This window comes from Chroicocephalus ridibundus, chromosome 14 (genome assembly GCF_963924245.1).
Source record: "Chroicocephalus ridibundus chromosome 14, bChrRid1.1, whole genome shotgun sequence".
NCBI lineage: Eukaryota > Metazoa > Chordata > Aves > Charadriiformes > Laridae > Chroicocephalus > Chroicocephalus ridibundus.
Window position 1 is genome coordinate 12,833,089 of NC_086297.1, and position 26,262 is coordinate 12,859,350.

Consider the following 26,262-nt stretch of genomic DNA (forward strand, 5'->3'; position numbering starts at 1 on the left):
TGGGTGGCAATGAAGCCACACGCGTAATCCAAGGGGTCTCGATCATAGGATCATAGAATGATCTGGGTTGGAAGGGACCTTTAAGATCATCAAGTCCAACCATCAACCTAACGCTGCCAAAACCATCACTAAACCATGTCCCTCAGCATCCCATCTACCCATCTTTTAAGTACCTCCAGGGGTGGTGACTCAAACACTTCCCTGGCAGCCTGTTCCAATGCTTGATAACCCATCAAAGGAGACTTCAGGGCCTTGGGACGGTTGGTGAGGGAATCTGGGGGGCAGGTTATTTTTTCCTCTCCTCCCAGTTGCAGGCAATGACATTGGAAGGAACAGGTGGGACCAGCCTATTAATACGTGGCTCCGTGGCTGGTGTCATCAACACCATTTTGGGTTTTATGGTAATGGGATGGCATACACGGCACCAGGCTTGCTGGTGTCAGATGGGGTTCACCTCTCATAGAATCCAAGACTCATAGAATGCGTTGGGTTGGAAGGGACCTCTAAAGGCCATCTAGTCCAACCCCCCTGCAGTCAGCAGGGACATCTTCAACTGGATCAGGTTGCTCAGAGCCTCATGCAGCCTGGCCTTGAATGTCTCCAGGGATGGGGCCTCCCCCACCTCTCTGGGCAACCTGGGCCAGTGTCTCCCCACCCACCTCCAAGGGGGAAGAGGGTCTTTGCTCAGGAGGTAGCGGGGCTCATTGACAGAGCTTTAAACAAGGCTTGAAGGGAGAGGGGGACAATATTGGGCTGTCCCTGTGGGATGAGATGCCAAGGTTGGAGGGACGGGGTGCCAGCGAGGGCCTGTTGCTCTGAGACGCGCTGGTGACGCTCCTCACACTTGAAGTCTTGGAGAGATGAGCCGGGGGCTCCTGAGGTCACAGGAGCCAGGAGGGAAACACCAGTGCAATACCCCAAAGGAATCAAGGGGTGTTCCTGGAAGAAGGTGGTATTTGAAAAGTCATGGCATCAGGTGAAGTCCCCGGGGACTGGAAAAAGGGAAACATTGCACCCATTTGTAAAAAGGGTTTAAAGGAGGGTACCGACCTGTCGGCATCACCTCTGTGCCTGGGAAGGTCATGGGGCAGATCCTCCTAAAAGCCACGCTAAGGCCCATGGAGGACAGGAGGTGATTTGAGACATGGCTTCACCCTGTGCTTTTTCCACATCAGACTCCAAAGGAGGAGGACACGACACTTTTTCTCCTAAAATCACAGACCGAATGGGTAGGAATGAATCCCCGTGGGTGGATTTGCTCTTAGTTGCATCCAGGATATTTTCAGTTACTTTCTGGCACACCGTGAAAGAGCAGTGGAAAGAGAAAAACCAAAGGGAAAAAAAAAATACTCCTGCTAGACCATGTGACATGCAAAGTGATAATTTAATTTCTAGCCAGGCTTCCATCAGGAAGTGGAAAGTTAATCATGTACTATTTAAAGCATATTGACAAAACTGATAACTCCGGTAAGGGATGCTGTGGGGTGGGCTGAGCCCAGCCTAGATGGGACCCAGCAGCCGCGCGGTGCTGGGAAAGGTCTTGCGCATCGCCATGCACTTCTCCTGGTCGATGAACAGGGAGTTGGCTTTGACGGCCAGGTCATGCTGCAGGACAGCCTTGGCACGAACCAGCATTTGCAAGGTGTCCTGGCTGTCTCTCAGCTGCTGCTGAAGAGTCTGCACCGTCTCATGGATGTCACGGACCTCGTTGACAAGGCTGGAAAACAGCAAGGAGCCCTCATTAGAAGTCCAGTCACGCGGGTGGTTTCTAGCATGGCGCTGCTGATGGGCCCCTGGGGCATGGGTTTTCCCCCTTCAGTGCGCTCAGACTCACTCGGACCCCCCCTGTTTGTGTCAGATCCATGGGGAAGCTGAGGGCAGAGCTCCTCGGGGTCTCGGCGAGGAGGCACGGTGAACGTCTGCTCGAAGGCTTCGGCAACGCGCAGCCGCGTCTGCCAGAGCAGGTGGTGCCACCAAGCAGAGGGACGAGCAGCTGTGGTTTCCCGTTCCTGTTTGGTTTTGTGGGTTTCTTGGCTCCCCCTCCTGGATTTCCCCGGGCAAGGGTCCTCCCCACACCCACGGGTGCACACGCAGCGAAAGAGGACAGCTGGGAGAGGCTAAAAGCGAAGGTGAAACAAGTGGAGGATGGAACAAAGGATGGCGTGAGAGATGCTAAACCGGCTCTGGGGCTGGGTTTAAATTGCTTTGAAAAGGCTTCCCAGGGAGCCTCACCCAGCGGGCTGCCAGGAGGAGGTGTGAAGTTCAGGGTGCCTGATCCTCCCCAGCCCCTCGGGGTGCAATGCCAAAGAGCTCCCTCTGTCCTTGACAGGATTTCCAGTGTCCCCAGGGGAGGTGAGGACAGCCCTCACTGCTTCTCCGTGTGGTGCACAGAATCCCAGGCTGGCGGGGCTTGGCAGGGACCTCTGGAGATCACCCAGTCCAACCCCCTGCCAGAGCAGGGTCACCCACAGCAGGTGGCACAGGAACGCCTCCAGGCGGGTTTGGGATGTCTCCAGAGACGGAGACTCCACCACCTCTCGGGGCAGCCTGTGCCAGGGCTCTGCCACCCTCACAGCAAAGAAGTTCCTCCTCTTGTTTAGGTGGAACTCCCTTTGCTCAAGTTTGTGCCCGTTACCCCTTGTCCTGTCCCCGGGCACCAGTGAAAAGAGCCTGGCCCCATCCTCCTGACACCCCCCCTTTCGGTATTGATAAGCGTTGAGAAGGTGCCCCCTCAGGCATCTTTCTTCCAGCCTGAAGAGACCCAAATCCCTCAGCCTTTCTTCACAAGAGAGGTGTTCCAGTCCCCTCATCCTCTTGGTAGCCCTTTGCTGTCCCCTCTCCAGCAGTTCCCTGTCCTTCTGGAACCGGGGAGCCCAGCACTGGACACAGCACCTTGCACAGCAGCTGCACCCTTGCGGTTACCCAAAAGGAAGGACCTAAGAGCTCTCAGCATGTGCCTGTTGGAGAGTAAAGGGCTTGTCCTTCAAACCTGAGCCCATCCAGCCGCCGGGAAGCAGGCAGGAGAGAAGACGGGGTTGACGCAAGTAGGAAAAATCCAGCCCCTCATGGGGTGGCATCAGGCCGCCCCCGGCCATGGGGTACAGCCTCCGTTGTGGGCGCAGAGCTCTCCCAGCACCCAAAGGCTGGGATACCCGCTCATTGCTTTTGATTATGTCGGTGCACTTCTGGAAGGACTCTTTAGGAAAAAGAACCAACCCCCCATGGTTAATTTTGTCATCCAGTGATGCTCCCGAGTGCTACCACCCGTGAGCCCTCGAGGTCCCCGCTGGCCCCGCGCTCCTGCCTTACCGCAGCTGGGCAGTGTCCCGGCACAGCTCCATGTTTGGCCTCCGAGTGCGCTGGTCCAGCCGGGTCTGAGCCACCTTTAATGGAGGCCCCTGGTCCCTAATGGCCTTTTGGATGGCTTCTATATTCCTCTCCGTCTGGAATATTTCCTGCACTGTCTGGAGTAAGAAAGAAACACATGCATAAATTTAAAAAATATATTCTCCAGCGGCAACGGGATTTCCCTTTTCTGCCATCCATCTGCAGAACAAAACCAAGTTCAATTAGCAGACCCCGGGCTCAGACTGCTCTCGCTCTGCCATAGATGGAGGCACAGATCCAGCAGCCATTTCTCTGCGGGGAAAAGCCTCTCTTTGCTCTTGCTGTCCCATCAGAGGAGGTTTTGGAGCAGTGATGGATCTACTGAATTACCCGCTCCCCAAAATTACTGCTTGCAGGAACTGATCGTCCATCACTAGCAACTAACAGAGGGCAGGTTTTTGGTGGATGCTCGCTGAAGGATGTGGCACCAGCCTGCGATGCTGCAAGCCCAGTTTCTGCTCGGTTAATCTGTGCCGAGCACTTTTCAGGCAGCTTTCCATGAGAGCCAGTGGTGCGAGCCTGCTGCCCATGGCTGATCTCCACTTCATCTGCTTGGCGGAGCAAACACACCGATACCTGTGCAGCAACCACAGAGTGCTGAGACCGAAAACACGTCCTTGGAGGAGCAGCAAAGCTGCAAACCCCACAGCAGACACCCCAGCAGAGTCCCAGTAAAGCCCTTCTGCAGGGCAGCCAGCGCCTCTGAAGTAACTAGCGCTGATGCAAGTAGCGCTGGCATTTTCTGCTGGAAATCCCTGTGCTAGCAGGCTGTCAGCTGGGATGAGCAACGGGCAGTATCCCTTGGGATGAAATTACACTGCCAACTCATCCTGCTCCAAGAAGAAAGTCCCCAAGAAAGCTGGGCAGGGGCTGTTTGCAAGGGCATGTAGCGACAGGACGAGGGGCAATGGTTTCAACTAGAGCAGGGCGGGTTTAGATGAGACATTAGGCAGAAGTTCTTTGCACTGAGGGTGGTGAGACACTGGCCCAGGTTGCCCGGAGAGGTGGGGGAGGCCCCATCCCTGGAGACAATCAAGGCCAGGCTGCATGAGGCTCTGAGCAACCTGATCCAGTTGAAGATGTCCCTGCTGACTGCAGGGGGTTGGACTAGGTGGCCTTGAGAGGTCCCTTCACACCCAACACATCCTATGGCTCTATGATTCTAAATGATGCTATAACCAGCTTCTTGTGGTGACCGTTCCTCTGCTGGGGCCAGGTCTGCGTGGAGGGTCGCGCTTTGGAGGTGTCACCGGGAAGTGACAGTGTCACACCAAAAGGGAGGGGTTCAGGCTACCTTGGCCAGGTGGGTCTGAATCTTTCTCTTGGCATCGGCCGTCTCGGCGATGCGGTTGGTGAATGCGACGTTCACGGCGTTGAACTGCCGCCACATCTGGCTGTCCGTCACCGCCAGCAGGTTCTCGATGTCGTCCCGCAGCTTGGCGGAGGCCGCCCGCTCGCTCTGGGAGCGGAGGATGTTGTCGTTGGTGAACTTGGCCCAGGACTGCGGCACCGAGATCCTGGCGGGGAAAAGGAGAGGCCCCCGGTAAGCTGGATGTGGGCAGGCATGGACCCTGCCAGGGAGCAGCGTGGATTCACTATAGCTTAAATCTACACTTTTAATTGGACTGTATGTCATAGTTTAACCCCAGCCAGCAGCCAGGACCACGCATGCGCTGGTGCAGTTCTCCCCCTTCCCCCCAGAAGGGAGAAGAGGGAGAAAAGGAGGGGAAAGGGAAAGGGAAAAACTCGTGGGTGGACATAAGGACAGTTTAATAGAACAATAACAGAAACGAACAATAATAATAATAATAATAATGAGAGAAGTCACTCTCACCACCCAGTGAACTGGCACCTTCCCGAGCCCCGACCGCATATTCCCACCCCGCACCAACCCCCATTTATATCCTGAGCATGGCATCTATGGTACGGAATCTTCCGTTGGCCTTTCCCTTGTTCTGCCTATGCTCCTCCTCACTTCTATGGGAAGCTGAAAAGAGTCCTTGCAAAGTATAAACATCGCCTAACAACAACTAAGACACATCTTTGAAAATATGCATAAACTTAGTGAGCTGTTTCAGCAGAGGTGCTCCGCTGAATTAATTGGCAGGCTGATCTCTCAACCCCTGGTAGAATGTTTAATGAGGTGGGACTGGCTTTCACCCTCTGGATGTTTGGCATCCAACTGTCAGCAGAGGGTTGTGCTCCCTTTCCGGGGAGCGGAGAGAAATGACCGCTCTGAGGGAGGTGTCTCCAGGCGGGATGGATCTGGGTTGGGGACAAGCAGCTCCCTGCCAGGGAGAGGCACCGCGTATCCCGGGGACAGCTTGCTGCTGGGGACCGACAGCGTGCACTCACGTGGCATCGACCTGCTCCACCCCTCGGTAGTAACTGATGCCCTGGGAGGTGTTCATCAGGTGGTGGCACCTGTCGTCGATCCGGTGGGCCACCTGCTTGTTGGCCAGATCCTTCTCCAGATTCTGCTGGGCCACCCGGTTGGACCTTCAACATGCAAACAGCAGCCATCGGTGGGGACGTACGGGTGGAATGGCTTCCTCCCTGTTCCACTCCCCACAGCAGCTCCCAGCCCCCCGCGCAGCTCTGTCCTCCCACGAGCATCACCGCCTGCATGCCATGGAGCCTCCATGGGCTTTACGCCTGCGGGGTGTGGGGAGAGATGGGCTTCTTCTGGGGGTTCACATCTGCTGGGGTTCTGCTGGGCTTCTGCTGTGACCACAAATGCACATCAGCCCTACGACATGAGAGAAGGAGCTCCTCCTTACGTGATCTGGGCTTTGGCCTTGTCCAGGAACTGCTGCATCTTCTCCTGGCACGACCTGATGACATCGACCTCCTGGGCAAAGGCAAAAGAGGACCCCATCAGTGTCCATACTCACTCGTCCTGGTCACACTCCTCCCCTTGGACCTCTCCAACCCTGCACACAGCAAGAACTTGCCTGCTTGTCTTCCTGCCCAAAGCAAACAGGCAGGAAAACTCGCAGCTGAGCCTGCGCCCAGCGCCCTGGAGGGGACAGAAGGGTGCTGTGGCTGCAGCCACGGCCTTTGCGTTCCCTTTCAGGGTGGGTCAATAAGGATTTTTTCACCTTGACCTCAGTGTCAAGCGGTGGTTAGTCCCACTGCACGGACAGGGACACATCCTGGTGTGGACAGGCAGAGCGGTTCCCTGGACCACTACACACCTCCGTCCCCAGATCAGCACCTGCCCTTTTTGCTCCCAAAATGTTTTCCTCCCCAGGAGGAATCCCATCCGTACGGGACAAGAGGAGATGGACTTGACTTCGGTGTAAATGCCCAGGCTGAATTTCTGAGACACATTCAGCTCCACCGGAGGAAGTGTGTTGCTCTCAGCTCACTTGACTTCAGCACAAACCCATTGCCTTTGTGAAGCTCCGGCTGCTGGAGGCAGGTGATCAGTGCTCCAAATCCCATAACTTTGAAATACAGTAAAAATACCTTCAACGCATGATCTGAGTTGCCCAACTTACTGTTAAGAGCTGTTCCTCCACGTTGTCGTGGACCAGGTCGATGCCCATCCTCTTCTCCCGGTGAAGTAAGCACTCCTGAGCGACCTGTTGGGGACACGCCATCACCGCTGGCTGCAGGGGGAGGGCTCTCTATGGGGACCGTCCCCATCTCCAGAAATGTGAGAAAAGAAATTCTAGGTGGGCACGGAGATGACAAGAGGGGGAAAAAAGTGGCCCGGGGCAGCTGGTTTAGCTGACAAGGAGCAGGCGAGCTGCAACATCAGCATTAAACCATCATGAGGGAGCAGACGTGTCCCTGGTGCAGCCACAGCTGAAACGGGGGACCTGTGTCAGCCTTGACGCCCACCTCGCCAGAGCCTCGTGGTAAGACACGGGCTTTTGTCTCCCAAACCGGGATTTTGGATGTACCGCGTGTAAAAATATTGAGTTAAGCAAACGCAGCTCTGACGTGCTCAGCCTGTGCTGATAGGGGATCCAGCAGATGGCAAGGGGGGTTTGGTTACTACTAACTTAACTAATGGCCTCTTAATAAAAACTTTCTAGACGTTCTGGAGCTGCAGTGAAACTTAATGAGACGTTTGAAGGGCTGCAGATGTTTCAGCAGTAGGCTACAGCTTGCAGCGCGCCAGGACAGGTGCTTACCCGGAGAGGGGCCTCCGCCTCGGCCAAGGCTCTCTCCAGCCTGGTCTTCACCTCTGTGAGCGCGTTGGTCTCCCCGATCACCTCATCTAGCTCGTGGCAGAGCTCCGATTTCCAAAACGCGATGTCATTGGCGCGCACTCCCAGGTTTTTGGTGCTTTCTGCTTGCGTTTTCTTGGTCTGCTGGTATTTGTGGTCAATGATGCGGGAGGTATCGGCTCTCAGGCGCTCCGCGTTCTTCTGGGAGGTCTCCGACTCCCTGTAATTGGTCACGTTGGACTTGTACCAGTCTTCAGGGGTGTACTGGGTGAAGACGGTCGTTCTGGTGGAAACAGATGGAAGCTTCTCGCCGGCGGTTATCCCCTGGGAACTTTTGGAAAAGGCAGCCAAAGTTGGTTTGCTGGCAGCCGTTTTGTAGTAGGTGCTGGGCATCCAGGGGAGGCTGTAGCTCTGAGGCAAGGGGCGGTAAGGAAATCGGTTCTTATAGCTTGACGCCGTGGTGTGGATGGCAGGGAGAAACCTGGTGGGTATGGCTCTGGGATGGGCGAACTTTGCTGGTAAGGGAGAGCCGACAGACTCCATGCTCGACCGCTGCTATTCGTGTGTCCCGTCCGTGTCCTGCACAGAGGAGGAGAGAGAGGACAACCTCAGCAACCTCCTGCACTTGCCTTACTTCTTACAGCAACACCCGCAACTGCAAACACAAACAGCGACGCACAGAGCGCCCTCACAGCGCCCTCACAGGCCTAAACCCCTTGAAAACAAATCCCTCCTGACAGCATCCCAAACATTTGTATATAAAAGCATTTGACTTTGTTGTTAGTATCTAGCATCAGGTCTTGGAATGCGGAGAAAAACAAATCACGGCCGTAAGGAGAATGACAGATACCGTGCCTTCCTTTTCCTTAAATCTGTCAATCCAGTCAAACTGGAGTTGCTCCTTCTCTGCTGTTCCTTTGTTTCTTTTGGCTGGCGTATCTGCTGATCTTCTGATACTCCAGAGGTCATTTTCTCTGTAAAAGTTCCATTCCCAGCCCCGAGAGCTGCGTCCCTTTTGGACACACATCTGCTACCGGCCCAGCGCCGTTTGTGGGTGGGTGAGGGACTCCATCCTCACCCCCTCTATCTTCCCTTGCCTTAAATGCTGGAGTGAGGAGCCTGCAGGTGAGCTGAGCTTTGCAGGACTATATCCAAATTTGAGCCCCCCACACCCCTATTTCAGCCTCAAAAGAGGGGCCGCCTCTTGCCTTGCAAAGGAGGAAAGGTGTCGATGGCTCACCTGGTGTAAGATCAGTGTGCGTGGGAAGGAGATGGCCCACAGTCTTTTCAGAGTGGTTTGGAAACACCAGCCTTGCAGTAGCCCTAGGAGGAATGGCCACACATGAAGATTTTGCTACCAAGAATTGCATATTGTCCTCTCCAGCTTGAGGCTGTCAATCGATGGTTATCAGCAAGATAAGGCAGGGGGCCACCAAACACACCTCATCTGAGGACAAACACTCCGGAGGGGTACGTGGTGCTCGGTACGAAGCTCTTGTGAGGTTACGAGTGTCACCCAGGGGCAGGAATAAGTCCCTCAATACGGCTGTTGTAGCCAGCCTGACGTGTCCTTCCCCTAACACCGTCCCGTCCCCACTGCTCCCAGCCTGGCTCGGAGCCCCAGGGGAAGATGAGGACACGGGTGTGCTACAGCAAGATCCCTGATGGGAGTGGCTGTGGGACAGGCAGCGGGAAACTCACACCCTCAAATTTAGCAGAAAAAGAAGCTTTCGCAAACACGACCCTCCGAGGCAGTTTGGCAGAACCGAGGACGAAATGTCTGCGCTCAGGTCCAACAGAAACCACCGTGTGTGCCGGTTCCCACAAACCGCTCCCTTCAGCCCTTTTGTCCCGGCTAGGGATAAATGACGGCGCTTTCCCTAGCTCCGTGCCGCTTTATACCTGAGAAACGGCCTTGGGAGGGTGGGAGGCAGCTTCCCTGGCTCCCACCCCCACAAATAAACTCTGCCCTTTCAGACACTGACAGACACACGTTTAGGAAAGGGAGGGAAAAACCCACTTTGTGCCATCCCTGAACACGGACACACGACAGGAGCCCCCGACCACCTCATCCGGGTACATTTAGAGGACAGAAGAGATATGGAGGGGGATTAGGAGAATGACCCGTTTTTTTCCCTCCCAGTTCAGGGACATACTCACCCTGCAGAGGCTTGGGGGTGTGCGGGGGGGGCTGCTACTCAGTGCTGTGCTGTCAGGTTGGGTGGCAGCACTGCCAGACACTGCAGCATCCCCAGTGCCCTCTGTGTCACAGAACCAGGGCAGCGTTGCCGCTGGCGCAGGGTGCTCAGTAACCGGGTTCTACGCGGGCAACTCCCTGCAGCCGCTCTGGCAACCCGATGCAGCCGCTGGGCAACGCATTGCTGTGGATGGGCAAGCCGGGGCCAGCCCTGGGCAAGAAAATACCCTCACATGGCATCCTAGATCCTGCCCTGGACAACCTACTGCCCTCCATGGGCAGGTTTTGCAGCCCCTGGGCAACCAGCTGCAGCTGTTGGGCAACTGTTGAGCGGCTTAGTCATATCATTTGGTTTTAGGTAGTCCTGCAAGGAGCAGGGAGATGGACTCGATGATCCTCATGGGTCTCTCTCGTCTTGAGACGTTCTATGATCCTATGAACTCACGGCCCTCAGTGGGCAACCCAGTGCCACCCCTGGGCAAGTCAGTGCAGACTGCGTGCATCCTAGTGCCTCTGCTGGGCAACTTGATCCCTTGCCTGGACAACCCCCAGCACCGTCAATGGGCAACCCAAATCTAGCTTGCTTACTGATGTTGATAGCATTCGGCATGCTACGTTGCAAAATCGAGCGGCTATTGATTTTTTGCTGTTAGCTCAGGGTCATGGATGTGAAGGTTTTGAAGGTATGTGTTGTATGAACCTTTCCGACCACTCATCATCCATTCATAAGCAGTTACGGGAGCTGAAGGATAACATGTCCAAATTAAAAGTGGTCAAAAACGGTTTTGATGATTGGTTAAGCTCATGGGGTATAACGGGATGGTTATCAGATTTACTAAAGCAAGGGCTCATGCTATTGTTGGTTATATTATTATTGATTATGGCAGCCTCGTGTGTTCTCCGCAAAGTGACTGACATGATAGAAAATGCCATGCATAAGGTCTGGCTGGCTCAAGAAGAAAAAGGGGGTATTGTAGGAATGTATCTGAGAGAAAATGGCCATGTGAGCCAGCCTCCCTACTGTGAGGGATTAGATTAAGAGCAAAACAGGCGGTAGAAGATGGCATTAGTACATGGGAAAAACGGGAACTGAGAAGGTAGAAAACATGTTGTGCTAATGACTAAGCAATTTACTATGCGAATTCTTGTAACCAATCTGATGTGTGAACGAACTGCATGCACAGCGTGTGGACAGTGTAACTCGCTGATCAGAAATAAGCGAGTCGCGTGTACGGCTGCAACACAGGGTATAAAAGATGATGATCGGTGCTTAATAAACGGCTTCTGTTGATTCACATTGGATCGTCTGGAGTCCAGTTATTTCTCCTCAACAGGGTGCGGGAGGAGAAGCCATGCTCCCTGCTAAGACACTAGGGGAACCCACTAGCAGGGTTTGACCAGCCACATTTTAACCAAAAGAGGCAGAAAATGCCAGCGACGACACTGTGAGCACCCGGAGATCTGCAGAAAGGTCTGAAAGTCCATTCAGTCCCTGGCCAGATGAGAGGGAGCTTCACCTGGAGCTGCTTCTGGACTGTCTCATGGGATCTTTTGAGAGAGGTCCCAGCCCTAGCTCTGTCCCAGCATCAGTGACACCTCCAGCATCTGAGCTGATCCCATCCCTGCTACGAGTCCCTCTTCACCAGCAGCAGCCGAGGGAGCACAGCCGCCAGCATGGCCACCGTCAAGATGAGCAGGACGGCGAGGGCGATGGGCGACTGGCAGCATTTCACCCCCAGGGCTGAGCTGGATGACACCGAGCTTCATGATTCCGTTCTGCTTCTCCTCCCCAGGGAGCTGCAGTCCATATCCACCAGTGGCATCCCATGGTCACTGATGACAAAGATGTGGGCTTCCCGCGCCAGCTCTCCTGGGACCCCCTGCGAGTCCATGGGGCTGTTCCCCGTGCTGCAGCACCGGTCGAAGCTCTGCACCAGCATCACAAAATGGCTGGGCACCACCAAGGTGTTGCTGGCCTCCAATTTGGTCAGATGGGACAAGGAGGAAGGTGACAGAGGCATCTCCAGGGCCCGGAGGTTGGTGCCTGCCTTGGGCGGCCATAGAGCCTTCTTCTTGCTGAGGAAAGTCACGTAGCGGCAGATGGGGCAGATGATGCTGCTCTGGACCTGGCCGTCAAGCTTGGCGGAGAGCAAGCACTTCACCAGGCAGTCGTGGCAGAAGGTGTGCCCGCAGCTGAGCTGGCGGTGCATGGCCTCCAGCGGGTGGAACTTCTCGTAGCACATGGGGCACTCGGCCGGGGGTCCCTCCTTGCTGGACGAGGCCTCAGACATCCCTGCTCTGTCGGACACAGGCGCTCCCCAGCTACGAGGAAGAGGCACGATGGGTTAATAAGGTTGAAATGATAAGCATGATCCATCTCTTCATCTCTCCTCCTCCTCCCTGCTCTCTTGCTTTTGCCCTCTTGCCCCTAACAGATGCAGTTGACAGCTACTAGGCATCCTCTCAACAAGACAGGGCATTTTCAGGAGCATTACGCCTCTCAGTGTGGCCCTTGGGGCAAGACGGGAGGACCCCAACTCCAGAGCCAGCGCGGGCAACAATCCCCGGCTGCAAAATCACATGCACGAGCCCCTGGATGGACCTGCTCAGCACGTGGTACAGATAAAGCAGGTTCAGCTTGTGTCACGAGTGCCTCCGTGCACTGCTGCCAGCTCCAGGTGCACGGGAGGTGGGAACTCCCATCCCACAAAGAAACCTGCCATGGAAAGGGAGATGCTCCCATCCCAGGGGACACAGAGGGGCCAGCGGGAGCAGGGGGAGGCCAGGGCAGTGGGACAGGTGGGAGCACAGGACCCCCCGGGGATGGAGAGGGGGCGTGCTGGACCCGGGGCAGGCAGAGAGCACCCACGCCAGGCTCCTTCCAGGCTGCTGGAGGATGTCCCAGGCTGCTGGCCAGGCCACAGCCATCTCCAAGCTGTGCTCCTCATGCTGGAGCATGGTGTGGTCAGCAAGCCCCGGAGCCCGGCGTCTCCTCTTAGTCAGAGCAGGGAGGGCAGAGCCCAGCCATCCCGCCTGGCCCCTGCCCCAGCCTGGGGCGCCAGGGGGAGCGCGGGGCCGCTGGCATCCCCAGACCCGCGTCTGGGCTGGGTCTGAAGCTCTGCCGTGCGTCTCCCAGGGCAGGGAGCATTCATGCGGTGGCTCAAGGAAGGGAGAGGGGAGCGGGAAGAAGGGAGAGAGGAGAGGGGAAAAGGGAGAAGGGAGCGGGAGATGGGTGAAGGGCGAGGGAAGAGAGGAGAGGGGAAAGGGGAGAGGAGAGAGGGGAGAGGGGAGGAGGGATGCTCAGCTCAGCTCCTTTCTCTTAAAACTGGAGCTTCATAAAACCTGCAGGTTTTTCCAGACCTTGCAGCATTGTCAGACCCGACCCAACCTGCACCCCTTTTCTCACGCATGACTGTGCCCATGGGCATCCTCACAGTTGCCTCTGGAGGTTTTGCCATCCCCTCCTTGGCTGACCTCCTCTTCCTTGGGAGCCATCCCCTGCGCCAGGACGGTCACAAGAACACAACAAACCATCCCCTCCCAATCAAAGAGAAGAAAGATGCAGGCTCCTGCTCTGCTTTAAGAGGGATCAGGGACCTGGTCCCCAAAGTGCTGCAGAAGGAGACCCTGACCCTGTGCACCAGCTCCTCTGTGCCCCCAAAGCCCCCTTACCTGCTGCAGGGCACCAGGGCAGGAGCCCCTCCATGCACTCCACTGCTGTCCCCAGAAGCGGGGCTGGCCGTGCCCCAGCACCGAGCATCAGCTGGGGAGAGGACTGGGACACCTATATAACACAGAGGTGTTGGCTGCGCGTGTCATGCGGGCGCGTTGCGCAGAAGCTGGAGCAGGGACAGGGCCAGCTCCCGGGGATTGAATGTGGAGGAACTCGTTCCCCGTTTTAAAGGCCTGATATTTGCCTGGTTGGCCAGGGAGGGGGCGAGGAGCCAGTGTCAGGCGTCGGAGGGCAGGGACAGGCAGCACGGTCCTGCCTGCTTTCCCTCATGTGATGGGCACCTGTAGTCGGGCTCATCCCTGAGCTCAAACCCCAATGAAACAGTCGCTAAAGGGGATGTCGGGAGCCCAGAATCCCTCTGTTGCTGCAGAGCAGGGTGACCGGCAGCACCCTGCACCAGGGCTGGGCTCCTGCCAAACAATTCTTGCCTCCAGCCGCCACAGCTCCCTGTTCCTCGCCCTGGCCACATCTTCATCCCTACGCCCCCTCCCCTCCTCATCCCCCAAACACTCCGCACTTCAGCCCTGCGCTCCCCGCCCTACACCGTCAGACGCTCACCCAAGCACCGGTGTGGCAGCACACAGCCCAGCAAACACACTCCAGCAGGCTCGAGGGCCACTGCTGCCTTGAACCTGCCCTGGAGGGGGTTTCCAGCATCTTTGGGAACTGCAGTCCAGGCAGCGGCAGGAGCCCTGTGGGCTCAGGGCAGGCAGAAGCCCCGAGCTTGGCCATCTCAGCAGCCGCAGGTGGCTCATGAGTCACTGTTTGGCCAGGTGCCGGCTGGAAACACACGTAAAGAAGGTTCCCTGTGGCCTTACATGTGTCCCAGGGTGCTGCCCATCCCTCCCTCGACCCCCAGGCGAGAAGCTGAGAGGTGTCTCCCCTGCAAAGCCTTGAAAAAACTGCCACGGGGTGGGTCACTCCTCCCACAGTCTCGACTCTTTCCAGCCACCCCTGCCACCCCTCAGCCCGGCCAGTGGCCACGGGGCTGCCAGCCCACACTCAGGCTTGCTGAGCGGCTCCACAGGGATGTGAGGATGAGATTCCCAGAGCAGGCACAGTGACCCCAAGGCGCCCTGCCTGCACGCCTTCCCCAGCTCTGGCTGTGGCAGTGCAGCCACGGGACCTGGATTTGAACCATCAAGGGGCCCCAATGGCCTGGAGGGCCTGGAGTCTCCATCATGGAGAGCCTTCCGTAGAACCCTGACATAGCGGGGAGCCTTGCCTTGGGGCAGAGAGATGCTCCGCACAAGCATTCCCAGCCCTGTGGTCCTCCAGCCCCAAGAAGATGCCCAGGGCTCTGCAGGATCCGTGGGGCAGGCAGAAGAGGAGATGCACCTCTGGCACCCAAACCCCAGTGAGATGGGCCATGGAGGTCCTCTATGGGCAGGAGGGGTGGTTTCGTGCGGCTGGCTGTCGCGGCAGGGCTGCAGGCGTGGGCAGCAGTATCAGTCGCTCGTGGGTGCAGCGCTTGCAGCAGTTACAACATGGGGCTGGTTTCTGGAAGGAGCAGGGGAGGTGCAGCCCCGCCGAGCCGTCCCGTGCACTGGGGCAGCTGCCAAAAGAGAGCACCCATGGTGGGAGACATGCCCCGGGGGTGATGTCTCAAGCCGTGAAGCCCTGTCCCTCGCTGCAAGGAGACCCGGAGCATGTCAACACCTTCCACACCCCCCGCTTAAGATCAGGGACCAAACCACTCCACTCGTTATCCCAGTTTTCTTGGGATGGTCCAGAAATTGAGGCTGAAACCTCTCCAGACAGATCGTGCCGGGGCTGAGGTTGCACAGTCACCCCTGGGGTAGGCATCCCCATCCCCCTCCCTGGGCCCTCCTTGAAGCTGCTGGAGGTGCCAGGGTTGCACCCACCGACATCTCCATTGCTGAATGAGTGATCTGGGCCAGCGAGAGCAGATTTGGGGCAGCCGAGCATCTCCCCAGCTTCAGTTTGCTCTCTGCCAGCACCAAGGCGGGGTGGAAATTCCTGTTTCCCATACTTTGAATGCTCCCCGCCGTCGGAAACTATGAGCTCACGGCTCTATACATAGGCACTGGAAAAACGAGTCTGCCTCCCTTTGCCACTTTGACCACGCCAAAATCAAAGGGATTTTGGCATATCACAGCCCTGGCTCTGTGAGCACTTTCGTTCTTTCCTGGGCATGGCTTTTCTCGCTGCCTTTGCCCCACTTCCACATGCAGCAGCATCTTTCCTGAAGGACGGGATTGAGTCTGCTGGTGCCTGAGGGAGAAGAAACCAGTTTCAGGAGCAAAGCAAGTCCCTATACGCTGCCTGTATGTTTTTCTCCGGCTTTAAGCAATGCAGCTCACGGCCAGTGTTTCAGCCCCCTCAAACCCAGTGCAGGGTCAAGGTCTCCAGGATCCTTTTATCCAAGCAAGAAGGCAGCATCAGGCTCAGCTTCTCTCCAGGGACCACAGCTGGGACCTTCTCTGCTCTGGGGTTGGTGGCTTCCAGGGAACAAGGGACATTCTGACCCAGAAGAGGACACAGCCCTCCCTACAGGCGGGGGTGACCGGGGGTCCCTTCACTAACACTGCGATGGCTTTTGGGCAGAGCTCTGCAGCCTTTTGCAAGGACAAGAGGATGCTGCAGACAGCCCTTGTCTTCCACAGCATCACCCCAACTTCCCACTGTCACCGACCAGGTGGGGAGGAGGGAAAATAATATTAGATATAGTTACGTGAAAGTGCTTATTTTCAAAGCACATTTAAAGCCAGAAGATCAAACTATATGTGAGCCTGGTGCCAGGCAAATACTCACTATAGGTCTCCATATTTCCATAACAAATCCATGCTGCACTTCTCCAAATCATAAGAGATGAAGCAGGGACATTTCCAATGAGCAGAGATGTGTCCTCCATCCCTTCTCTCAACGAGGGCGAGGATCCCGGTGAGAAAAATCATGGCTTTATTCCTGACGGCAAGATGCACGCGCGGAGCTTTGCCATGCAGCCACAACCCATCCACATGGCTGGTGGCTGCTGGAAAGGATGGGCTGGCTGAAGCGTCCCTCACCTGGGGACACCTGCCCCATCCCTCCCACGACACGGCCAGTCCTCCCGAACTCCCCCAGGTTTTTCCTTAGTGATGGCTCAACCTGCAAATCTGAGGCTTTCTCCAAGTTTCTGCTCAGCCCGTTCTCCTCCCACCACTTCCCAGCCCCGGCTCAAACATGGTGAATAGTTGGCACTGCTGGGAACCAGGTGAAGGGAAGAGGGGAAAAAGTAAATCCAAGGGGTGGAGGGTCCAAGGGTCCTGGCCCCTGTCTTAGCTGTATCCATTCCCGTGCTGTCAAAATAAACTCACATAGATGGAAAAGATGGATGAGTTTGGAGGCACCCAAGCCCTTTAAGGGGGTCCATCTTTTCCCATACTTGCTTTACTTGAATTCAGAGTGGGAAAATAAGTGTCTTTTCCTTCTGCATGTCTCCATCCTGCCTGTCAGGCACCTGGCAGGATGCAGACCCACCATCAAGCTGCTGATTTAGCCAAGACAGCCCAAAACACCTAGCAGAAGCTCTTCCGACAGCTTTCTCCTCAGCGCTTTTTGCCATGCCCAGCAGCTGGTACTCTCGGATCTGCTGTGGCCACCCTAAAAAAAAAAAAAAAAAAAAAAAAAAAAAGACCCGGGTGCACCGTAAAAAAAAGCCCTGGGCCTGCCTCTCCAGGGGTGCCAAGGTCTGGAGCTGGTGGTCCCCACCAGCTGGGATGCTGCCTCTTCCCCACCAGGACGGATGGGATCTGCTTATCCTCCTGATGATCAGAAATTTACATCCAGTCATTTGACATGACGAATGCTTATCAAACACCAAGGAACAACGGGGTACATCCCCAAACCCCTCTCCAATGCCTGTTTTCCCACCGGATGCTGCGCTTTTGCGAAGGCACCTGCACAGTACCTGGGCATCACAGCACCCACCTGCCTCTGCCTCCAACAAACCCTCCCAGGAATGACCCCGAGCCTGGTGTGAGCCCTTGGAGCCTTATTCTGACAGCAAAACTTGGCGATTTGTCTCGTCCAGTCCAGGCCGAGCCACACAGCCCCACGGTGCATGGGGTTTTCCCATACCTGGGAGGGCAACTGCACTCTCCAGGGGCTCCTTCAGCTTCTTTCCCCCCTCCACCAACACAGCGTCAGCTCAGTGAGCCCGGGGGCAGCCCAAGGCAAGCGTCTCAGATGATGAGCAAGGCCAGGGCTGCACAAACCCCCTGGATGTGGGGGCAAAATGGCTTGTCCCCCCTTCCCCGGTGCCCACACCAGCCCCTCGGGGGAAGCACACAAACCTGCTGTAGACCCTCCGCGGTCACTGTGACCCGTCCCTGCTGTGCCATGAGCCATGCCACTCCAGGGGTGTTTTACCACCCGCGTCCCCTGCAGCAGCGGGTATTGACGGACTCTTTTACGCCATCCCCTCTGGCTGCCTTTTTACCAGGCAGCTCCCTCGAGCCTTATTCTGGGGGACAATGCACAGAATCCCTGCAACGTCAGGAGAAAAGGCTGCCGGGGTTAGGGATTGGGGGGCTTTTACCAAAATGGGATGTTCCCTGTGGTTTTGGCTGCCAGGTTGTGTTGCAGTTTGGCTTTTTCCTCCAAGCCCTGTCTCCCGGAGGGCCGAGACTGCAGAGGGGTTGCTGCCTTTAATGGGAACAAGTAGAGGTCAGCTTCTAGCCCTGCAACACCACACACGCTGGAGCGGCCCGGAAAGGAAAGGCTCCATAAAAGGAGCACTAAATACTGGATTTTGGTTCATTTCATGATTTTTCCAGGGTCTTATGACCATGCAGTCAGCATGGTGCTGTGAGCAGAGAGTTTGCAGGCAGAGCTGCTCCACCAGCCAGGGTCAGCTGGTGGATCATCAACCAGAAACACAAGTGGGTTAGTGATAGGAGGATGCTTGGGAAAAAATGCATCTGCCCAGACATGCTGGCACAAGGCAGGAGGGCTACTGTCCCTGTCCCACCATCCTGTGGGCTCTGCAGTCCCCGTAGTCAAAATATAGGAAGGATAACCCCAGTCCTCCCTTCCAGATGGGGTCAGCTGGAAAACACACAAGGGTCCTGACAACCCCCAACCCACGGTGTCCCATGAGGGACAGGGCAGGTGGTGCCCGGCTGTCCCCTTCTGCATCCTGGGAGGATGATGGGTCCAGCACACAGACGCTCCCGAGCCGGCATCGGGGCTGTGGCTGGTGTCACAGCAGTTTCCCACATCTCCTTGGCCCTCCATGTCCATCGTTAAGGACCCCCAGGAAAATGGGCACAAGCAGATCCAGGGTGCCTAAGAGGTCACCCCTGCAGCCCACGAGCAGCCTGGCAATAACCAAGACAATCAGCGTTTCAGGGTGGCTGTAAAGACCAAGTTCTGCCAAAAATTCCCGACCGAGGATTTCTTGCTCTTAGCCCAGAGCAGACCTTGGCACTCGGCGATTAACCGTTGAGTACCGTCCTTGGCACAGGCACAGAGAAACAAATCCTTACCGCTTTCTACAACGCCGTGCGGCATGCACAGCCTGTGTTTTGAGAGAGACTTAAATGAGAACGGTTTGTGGTTATTTGGTATAGGATCTTTCGTATTTTTGAAAATAAGCACGTTCCTTGCAAAGAGAGTCTGAGGAGCATTAACAAGGAGCGGGCAGGGGATGAGGGCGAGCCCCGGAGTTGGTCCTGCCACAGCATCCTTGTTCCGTGTCCCTCTTATCGCTCCGAATCGTGGCCGACCGCGGCTCCCCCGGCAGCGGAGGGGCTCGGAGACGGGCAGCAGGGAGGGAGGGCACAGGGACCCACCGGAAAGGATACTGCGGGCTATTTTTATTCCATTTTTACCGACAGATTTTAAAAGCCTTGCTTTAAAAGCCCAGGAAATATCTTTTGATTCTGTGTTCCTACAGCACCGGTGAGCTCTGGCTCCTGCATCCAGGGTCCCACCAGATGAAGACTGGTCCTCAGCGGCGTTGCTCCCCCAGCCCGGCCGCAGGGTGGATGGGGCAGAAGCTTTTGCCCAAGCAAAACCTCCTTTTCCTGATGCCAGAGCAGAGCCTTCACATCAATAAGAGCTGGCAGAGAGCTCTTTAAGGCTCGAGCACGATGCACCTCTACCCAAAGAGCTGCCCACTGGGGCACCTCATGAACCAAACTCAGCCGCTTGACGGCGTTTTTAGCAGGGCCTTTCCGACTATAGTCCCTTCAATGACAAAAATTCACCACTGAAAGGATCCAGAGGGAAGCCCCTCTTCGAGCAGCTCCTGGGAACGGGGCAATATAGACTGGCAACCCCCAGCAGGGCAGTCAGACGTGGAGGAAACCACCCCAACCACGTTTTGGACAAGCCCCTCTCAACACTTAAAAACTCCCCAACACACGGCACCCTGCAAACACCCAGGAAAAAAAAAAAAAAAAAAAAAAGCGGTGGAGATTTGAAAAGCAAAAGATTTGAGGAGGCTTTAGAGCCAAGGACCCTCCCAGAGCACCCATCTCCCCACGTCGGGGACCCACAAGAGTTTTACTCCCACCAGGCTGGGGACTAGGGCGACATGAATCTCCACAAACCCCTGACAGTCTCCCATCACCGCAAGACCCTTTGAAAGCACACAGTGCTCTTCCCTGCAACTTGCCAAGACCACGTGGCATCGGTTTGCTCCTACGCCAGGAGCGTGTTTCCGGCGTAGTGTGACATCGGTATGATTCACAACTGGTTTCACTGGGAGAATCCGTCTCCAGGGGAAAGCAAAACCCAGGCTAACTGAAAACAAACGCTGGACGCGGCACCACCGGCATTAGCCCTGCCTTGTGGGGAAACTGAGGCACGGGCTTGCCTGACTCCTTGAGCACAGGTCTCATGACACTGGTACCGCTAGGTGCCCTGCAAACTGCGTCACGGCCTCTCAGCAAGCACCCCTCCCCTGCTGACCTCAGCACACAGCTCGCTGGGTGACGTCACCCAGCGCCACAGCAGCCTCCACCCAGCCCAGGCCAGAGGTGGCCGCTCGGCCACTCTAGATGTGCAGGTGCCGCGTCAGCGGCGGGATGAGGCAGGGCCTGAGGGCTCAGCACGTCCCACCCCATGGGGCTCGGCAGCGAACCACGGAGCGAGGAGAGCGCCCCAAAACTCAGCCTGTCGCAGCGGCAGAAAGCAGGGCAACTTTCTGGATAGGGGACAGGGTGTCCCCTGGAGACGGGGTGTCCTCAGGGCACCGTGGCATCTTTAAACCACTTTAACAAAGGCAAGAGGGAGGCGTGATGAAAACGGCCCCTCCACTCCCAGCAGGGCGATGGGCGCCCAGCGAGCCCTGCTCCAAGGACTGCCTCGCGTTTATACATCCCAGTGTCATCGAAAGGGGCTAATAACAGGAGGCTACCGAAAAGCACTCGAGCCGGTCACCTCCGCTGCGGCTGGGCGCGCTGAACACCCTGCCACGGTGCTGCCAGGAGCTGCCCCACAGCTGGGGGGCAGAGCAATGGGCATCGGGGCTGGGACCCACGCGAAGCCCCAGCCCAGTTTCAGGGACTGGTAAAGCTGGGGGCGGGGCGCAATCTCCCCACCAGGACACCGGGAATGCGGTGGGTCCCTGTCCCTCCATCTGGGGACAGAGCAGAGGAGGGGAGGGGATGGGGAGGGAGGGAATAATTTCGGGGGCGGAGGGGGGGTGTGCAGTGAAAAGCAAGAGGGAATCGCAAGTGACCCACACAGGCAAATCCCCCTTGATTTCCTAAGGCTGGGGAGGAGAATAAAAGCGAGGGGCAGCGATTTGCGGGGGGGGAGCACTCACCGCTCGTGGAGGAGGTCAGGCAGTGGAAGACGCTACCGGAGGTGCAGTTCTGCCAGAGGTGCGCCGTGTGCCCGCCGTTCACCAGCCATTGCTGCAAAGAGACGCAGCCCCGTGAGCAGCGCCCTGGCAGGAGGGGGCAGGCAGCCGTGTGCCCCCCGCCAGGGCTTCGGCACCCAGCAGCCCCAGGGCGTACCGGCCGGGGGCTCCCAGGCACATGCTTTTCCACAGAAAAGGGGTTTGGAAAGGAAATACTGATAGTTGCTTTTAGCCGCTTTCACCCCAACGGCAGAAAAAACACAGAAGCTCTTTATTCTCTTTAAACACGGACCAAGTCCCGCACGGGACGCGCGCTTCCCTCCCCTCTGCCGTCCTCGCCCAGCGCCGGGCCGGGCTATTTGAATGGTTCCACGTGATTTCTAACGACTTGCAAGATTTATTTTTTTTTTTAACGTCTTCTAGTACTATGACCACCCAAAAAAAAACAAAATAAGAAAAAAAAAATTAAGGGAAAGAAGAACCTGGTGAAGCAAGCCTGGAACTCACCAGCTCTACAAAACTGCTGCCTTAAAACCAAGGCAAACCTCTTCCTAAGTAGATGACGTGTTAACTGGGCTCTGGACCGAGAACGGTGCTGGCAACCCTCTGTGCAGCATCCAACCCTCCATCTTCCCACTGCTTGCACAGCTTAAGCCTTGAACATCGCCAGGAGGAGCCCATGCGGGTGGGGAGCGAGAGGCTGTGCCCAACGCACAGCCCCAGAGGAGCAGAGCTGGAGAGCAAAACTGCTGGTGCTGAGGAGCCAGTGCCCAAACCAGTCCCGTTTCAAGGGGTTTTGCTCAGACTGGCTGTACTGGTCCTGTGGCCTGAAGCCCGTTAGCAGGTGGAGCTCCTTTATGAAAGGGGAGTGTGGCGTCACCCCCACCGAGGGTCTTTTGGGTGCTCTATGATGTGACATGGGGACGATGAGGAGATGGCCTTCAACAGCCCTCTCCTCTGGACTGATGGGGATGTCCTGAGCACCCGCTGCCGCACACAACCAAGCGACCCCCCCCATTACACCTGACTGACCCACCCCCCCAGTGACACCTGACAGCACAAATACGGAAAAGAGCTTTCTGTGCAAAATTCTCCAAAATCCCAACGTTAGGAAGACCAGCAGTCGGCAAGTAACAATTCCTGCTAAAAGCCAGGCTGGAAAATAAACCAAAAATAAAAACACCACCTTCTGGTTTTGCCATGCCCTAACCCCCCCGCCGGCCGCTCCCTGCCTCGCTGGTACCCCGGTGCCGCAGGAAAAGTCCGTACTTACGCTGACGATGGTGGAGACGAAGAGGAGCACCAGCACGGTGACGTGGAGCACGATGATCCCCAGCAGCAAAAGCAGCATCTTGGCGGCCCGGATGCCCCCGGGGATCCCCCAAGCTCCCCCCAAGCCCGCTCACCGAGGGGCTCCCTCAGCCCCTCTCCTCCGAAGGGGGGGCTCCCATCCCTCTCCCCGAGGGCAGCGTGCTCCTCGGCAACCCCGGCGCGGGGGTGTGTGTGTGTGTGTCTATCTCGGCGCATCTCAGCCGAGGGGCTACCCCGGCCCCCCTCCGCCGGGATGGAGGGTCCCCTGCCCACCTACCCATGGGGACCACCGGGGGTCATTCTGCCGGCCCCTCTCCCCAGGGGGGGCTTTCCCTGGCCCATCTCCCCTGGCGACCCCCTGCAGAGGACGGCTGCGGGAAGGAGGGGGAGCCACCTATCTAGGCCCATCTCCCCCCGGCTTGGGGGGGGTGTTCTTCTCGACCCATCTCCCCTCGACACCCCCAACAGGGGCTTTCTTTGCCCCTCTCCCGCCCCGGCGTGTGTGTGGGGGGGCTTTCCCCAGCCCATCTCCCCTGGGGACCCCTGCATAGGGTGGGAGTGGGGGGAGCGTCTATCTCGGACCATCTCCCCCGACAGCTGCTCCTTCCTCTCTTCTGCAGGGGGGGTCTCCTCGGCCCATCTCCCTCCGGCCCCCCCAGCAGGGGCTCTCATTGCCCTTCTCCCCCGGGAGCGGGACGGGTGGGGGGGGTCTTTCCGCAGCCCATCTCCCCGCGGAGAAGCAGGGAGGGGCTGCCCCGACCGCTCTCCCTAGAGGACCCTCGCAGCGGGGGGACGGGGGTGCGCTCCCCCCTCCCTCTCCCCTGTGGACCCCCCGGAGGGTCTCTCTGGCCCTTCTCCCCATCGGGAGAGCCCTTCCCTTCCCCTTCCCCTTCCCCTTCCCCTTCCCCTTCCCCTTCCCCTTCCCCTTCCCCTTCCCGGCGGAGCCCGCAGCAGCCGCCCCCCTCCCGGGCCGGGCCGTACTCACGTCGCGGCGGAGCCGAGGGGCGCGGGGCGGCAGCGGCGGAGCGGAGCGGGCGGCGGCGCTGACAAGTTTCCCCTTTAACCGGGGCCACGGCCCCGCTGGCGGCTGCGGGACGGGGAGGGCCCTGCCGCGGCGCCCGGCCGCTCCTCCTGTAAATGCGGCAGCGCCCCGGCCCCGCCAGCACCCACCCCCCCTCCGCCGGCCCCCCCCAGCCGGGGGTCACTCCCTGCCCCATCCCCGTCCCCGCACACAGGCGCGGCCGATCCCGCTGGCTCAGCGGGGGGATTTTTTTTTATTTGTTCTTGGTTTTTTTTTGGGGGGGGCAGCCATCCCTCTTTGCTTCCCCAGCCAGGACCCCCAGCTTCCCCATCGTGGACGGACCCCCCCCCCCCCTCGCCCCGGGGGGGCTGTGCCGGGGGGCGGCTCTGCCCCGTTCCGCTCTCCGGAGCGGCCGCGGGTGGGGGGCGGGGGCGGGGGGCGCAGCACGGCGGGGTGCGGGGCTGTAGGAAGCCCGGGGTGCCGGAGGCGGCCGGTGGCCGGCGGCTGCAGCCGCGTGTGTTGCTGAGCAGATAAGTGAGTTCTGGTGAGGGCTGGCAGGGAGCTTCCCTCCCCCGGGGATGCTCGGGGAGGGGGACGCGGTCAGCGAGGAGGTGACACGCAGAGGACAGAGAGCTCCGCTGCACCGGGTGGCCCCCCACGCCCCGGCGGAGGCGGTTCGTGTAGCCTCAGCCAGGGATCCGTGGGGCGGGATTTGGGGAACGGGCTGTGCTGCAGTCGGGGGCAATGTCCCCTCTGGTTTACACGGTGCGGCTGCGGCCAGGAAAGTGACACCTCTGCAATTTGCTCCCGCGATGGGCAATGGGCTTCTGGCTCCGGGGGCTGGGGCTTTTTTGAGCGCTTGAAAAAGCCGAATCCTGTGGGACTGAGCAACCTTTCACTAAATGGAGATTTTCCGAAATGCTGGAGGACTTAGGTGCTCGGAGCGGTTTATATTTCATTTTAATTCTTTTTTATTTTATTAATATTTCATTAAAGTAATTTAGTCCCTTCTAAACTCCTAATTCTCTTTCTTTCTCTCCCTCCTCTCCTTGGGGGTGGGGGAGAGCATCTATCGTTCATCTCACCGGCCCAAATCACGACTATAATTCTATAAAAATACAGAGAGAAATAACTCTCTAAATAAGTCTTTCCAGCTGAAGGCCTGGGGGAAGGCTCTCTTTCATAAAAGCAATGAGTTTGGGTTTTTTTCTTTCTGACCGCTGATGCTGTTTTGGGAATTCTCTCTCCCTCAAGCCGGATAATATGCCTTAGTTATGCAATATCCTGTTAACATGTCTTGTGGCAAGCTTTGATTTCACCCAAATTCATATCAGACTCCTCCAGGACATTCTCTCCTTCTTCTTTTCTTAGGCAACAAGAAGAGGTATGGCCCTTGGATTACTACCCATTCCTGTTCTCCCCTGTGGGTGGCAATGAAGCCACAATGCGTAATCCAAGGGGTCTCGATCATAGGATCATAGAATGGTCTGGGTTGGAAGGGACCTTTAAGATCATCAAGTCCAACCATCAACCTAACACTGCCAAAACCATCACTAAACCATGTCCCTCAGCATCCCATCTAGCCATCTTTTAAGTACCTCCAGGGCTGGTGACTCAAACACTTCCCTGGCAGCCTGTTCCAATGCTTGATAACCCATCAAAGGAGACTTCAGGTAAGGGAATCTGGGAGGCAGGTTATTTTTTCCTCTCCTCCCAGTTGCGGGCAATGACATTGGAAGGAACAGGTGGGACCAGCCTATTAATACGTGGCTCCGTGGCTGGTGTCATCAACACCATTTTGGGTTTTATGGTAATGGGATGGCATACACGGCACCAGGCTTGCTGGTGTCAGATGGGGTTCACCTCTCATAGAATCCAAGACTCATAGAATGCGTTGGGTTGGAAGGGACCTCTCAAGGGCATCTAGTCCAACCCCCCTGCAGTCAGCAGGGACATCTTCAACTGGATCAGGTTGCTCAGAGCCTCATGCAGCCTGGCCTTGAATGTCTCCAGGGATGGGGCCTCCCCCACCTCTCTGGGCAACCTGGGCCAGGGTCTCCCCACCCACCTCCAAGGGGGAAGAGGGTCTTTGCTCAGGAGGTAGCGGGGCTCATTGACAGAGCTTTAAACAAGGCTTGAAGGGAGAGGGGGACAATATCGGGCTGTCCCTGTGGGATGAGATGCCAAGGTTGGAGGGACGGGGTGCCAGCGAGGGCCTGTTGCTCTGAGACACGCTGGTGACGCTGCCTCACACTTGAAGTCTTGGAGACATGAGCCGGGGGCTCCTGAGGTCACAGGAGCCAGGAGGGAAACACCAGTGCAATACCCCAAAGGAATCAAGGGGTGTTCCTGGAAGAAGGTGGTATTTGAAAAGTCATGGCATCAGGTGAAGTGCCCGGGGACTGGAAAAAGGGAAACATTGCACCCATTTGTAAAAAGGGTGGAAAGGAGGGTACGGACCTGTCGGCGTCACCTCTGTGGCTGGGAAGGTCAAGGGGCAGATCCTCCTAAAAGCCACGCTAAGGCCCACGGAGGACAAGGAGGTGATTCGAGACATGGCTTCACCCTGTGCTTTTTCCACATCAGACTCCAACGGAGGAGGACGTGACACTTTTT

General features: G+C 57.2%; 1 protein-coding gene and 1 pseudogene across 1 annotated transcript; both read right to left on the minus strand.

Annotated features, from left to right (window-relative positions):
* Positions 1-1,515: 1,515 nt before the first annotated feature.
* LOC134523478 (tektin-3-like) lies at positions 1,516-8,111 on the minus strand (the record flags this gene model as incomplete). The annotated part of the gene is made up of 7 exons (XM_063352433.1): positions 7,533-8,111; positions 6,891-6,974; positions 6,168-6,238; positions 5,743-5,886; positions 4,682-4,904; positions 3,310-3,464; positions 1,516-1,717 (listed from the first exon to the last, which is right to left on the minus strand). Coding segments are annotated over exons 1-7 (1,458 nt in total), but the record flags the coding sequence as incomplete, so codon positions are not given.
* A 3,279-nt stretch (positions 8,112-11,390) lies between these two features.
* On the minus strand, positions 11,391-22,722 carry LOC134523497 (RING finger protein 222-like; annotated as a pseudogene).
* Between the last annotated feature and the right edge of the window lie 3,540 nt (positions 22,723-26,262).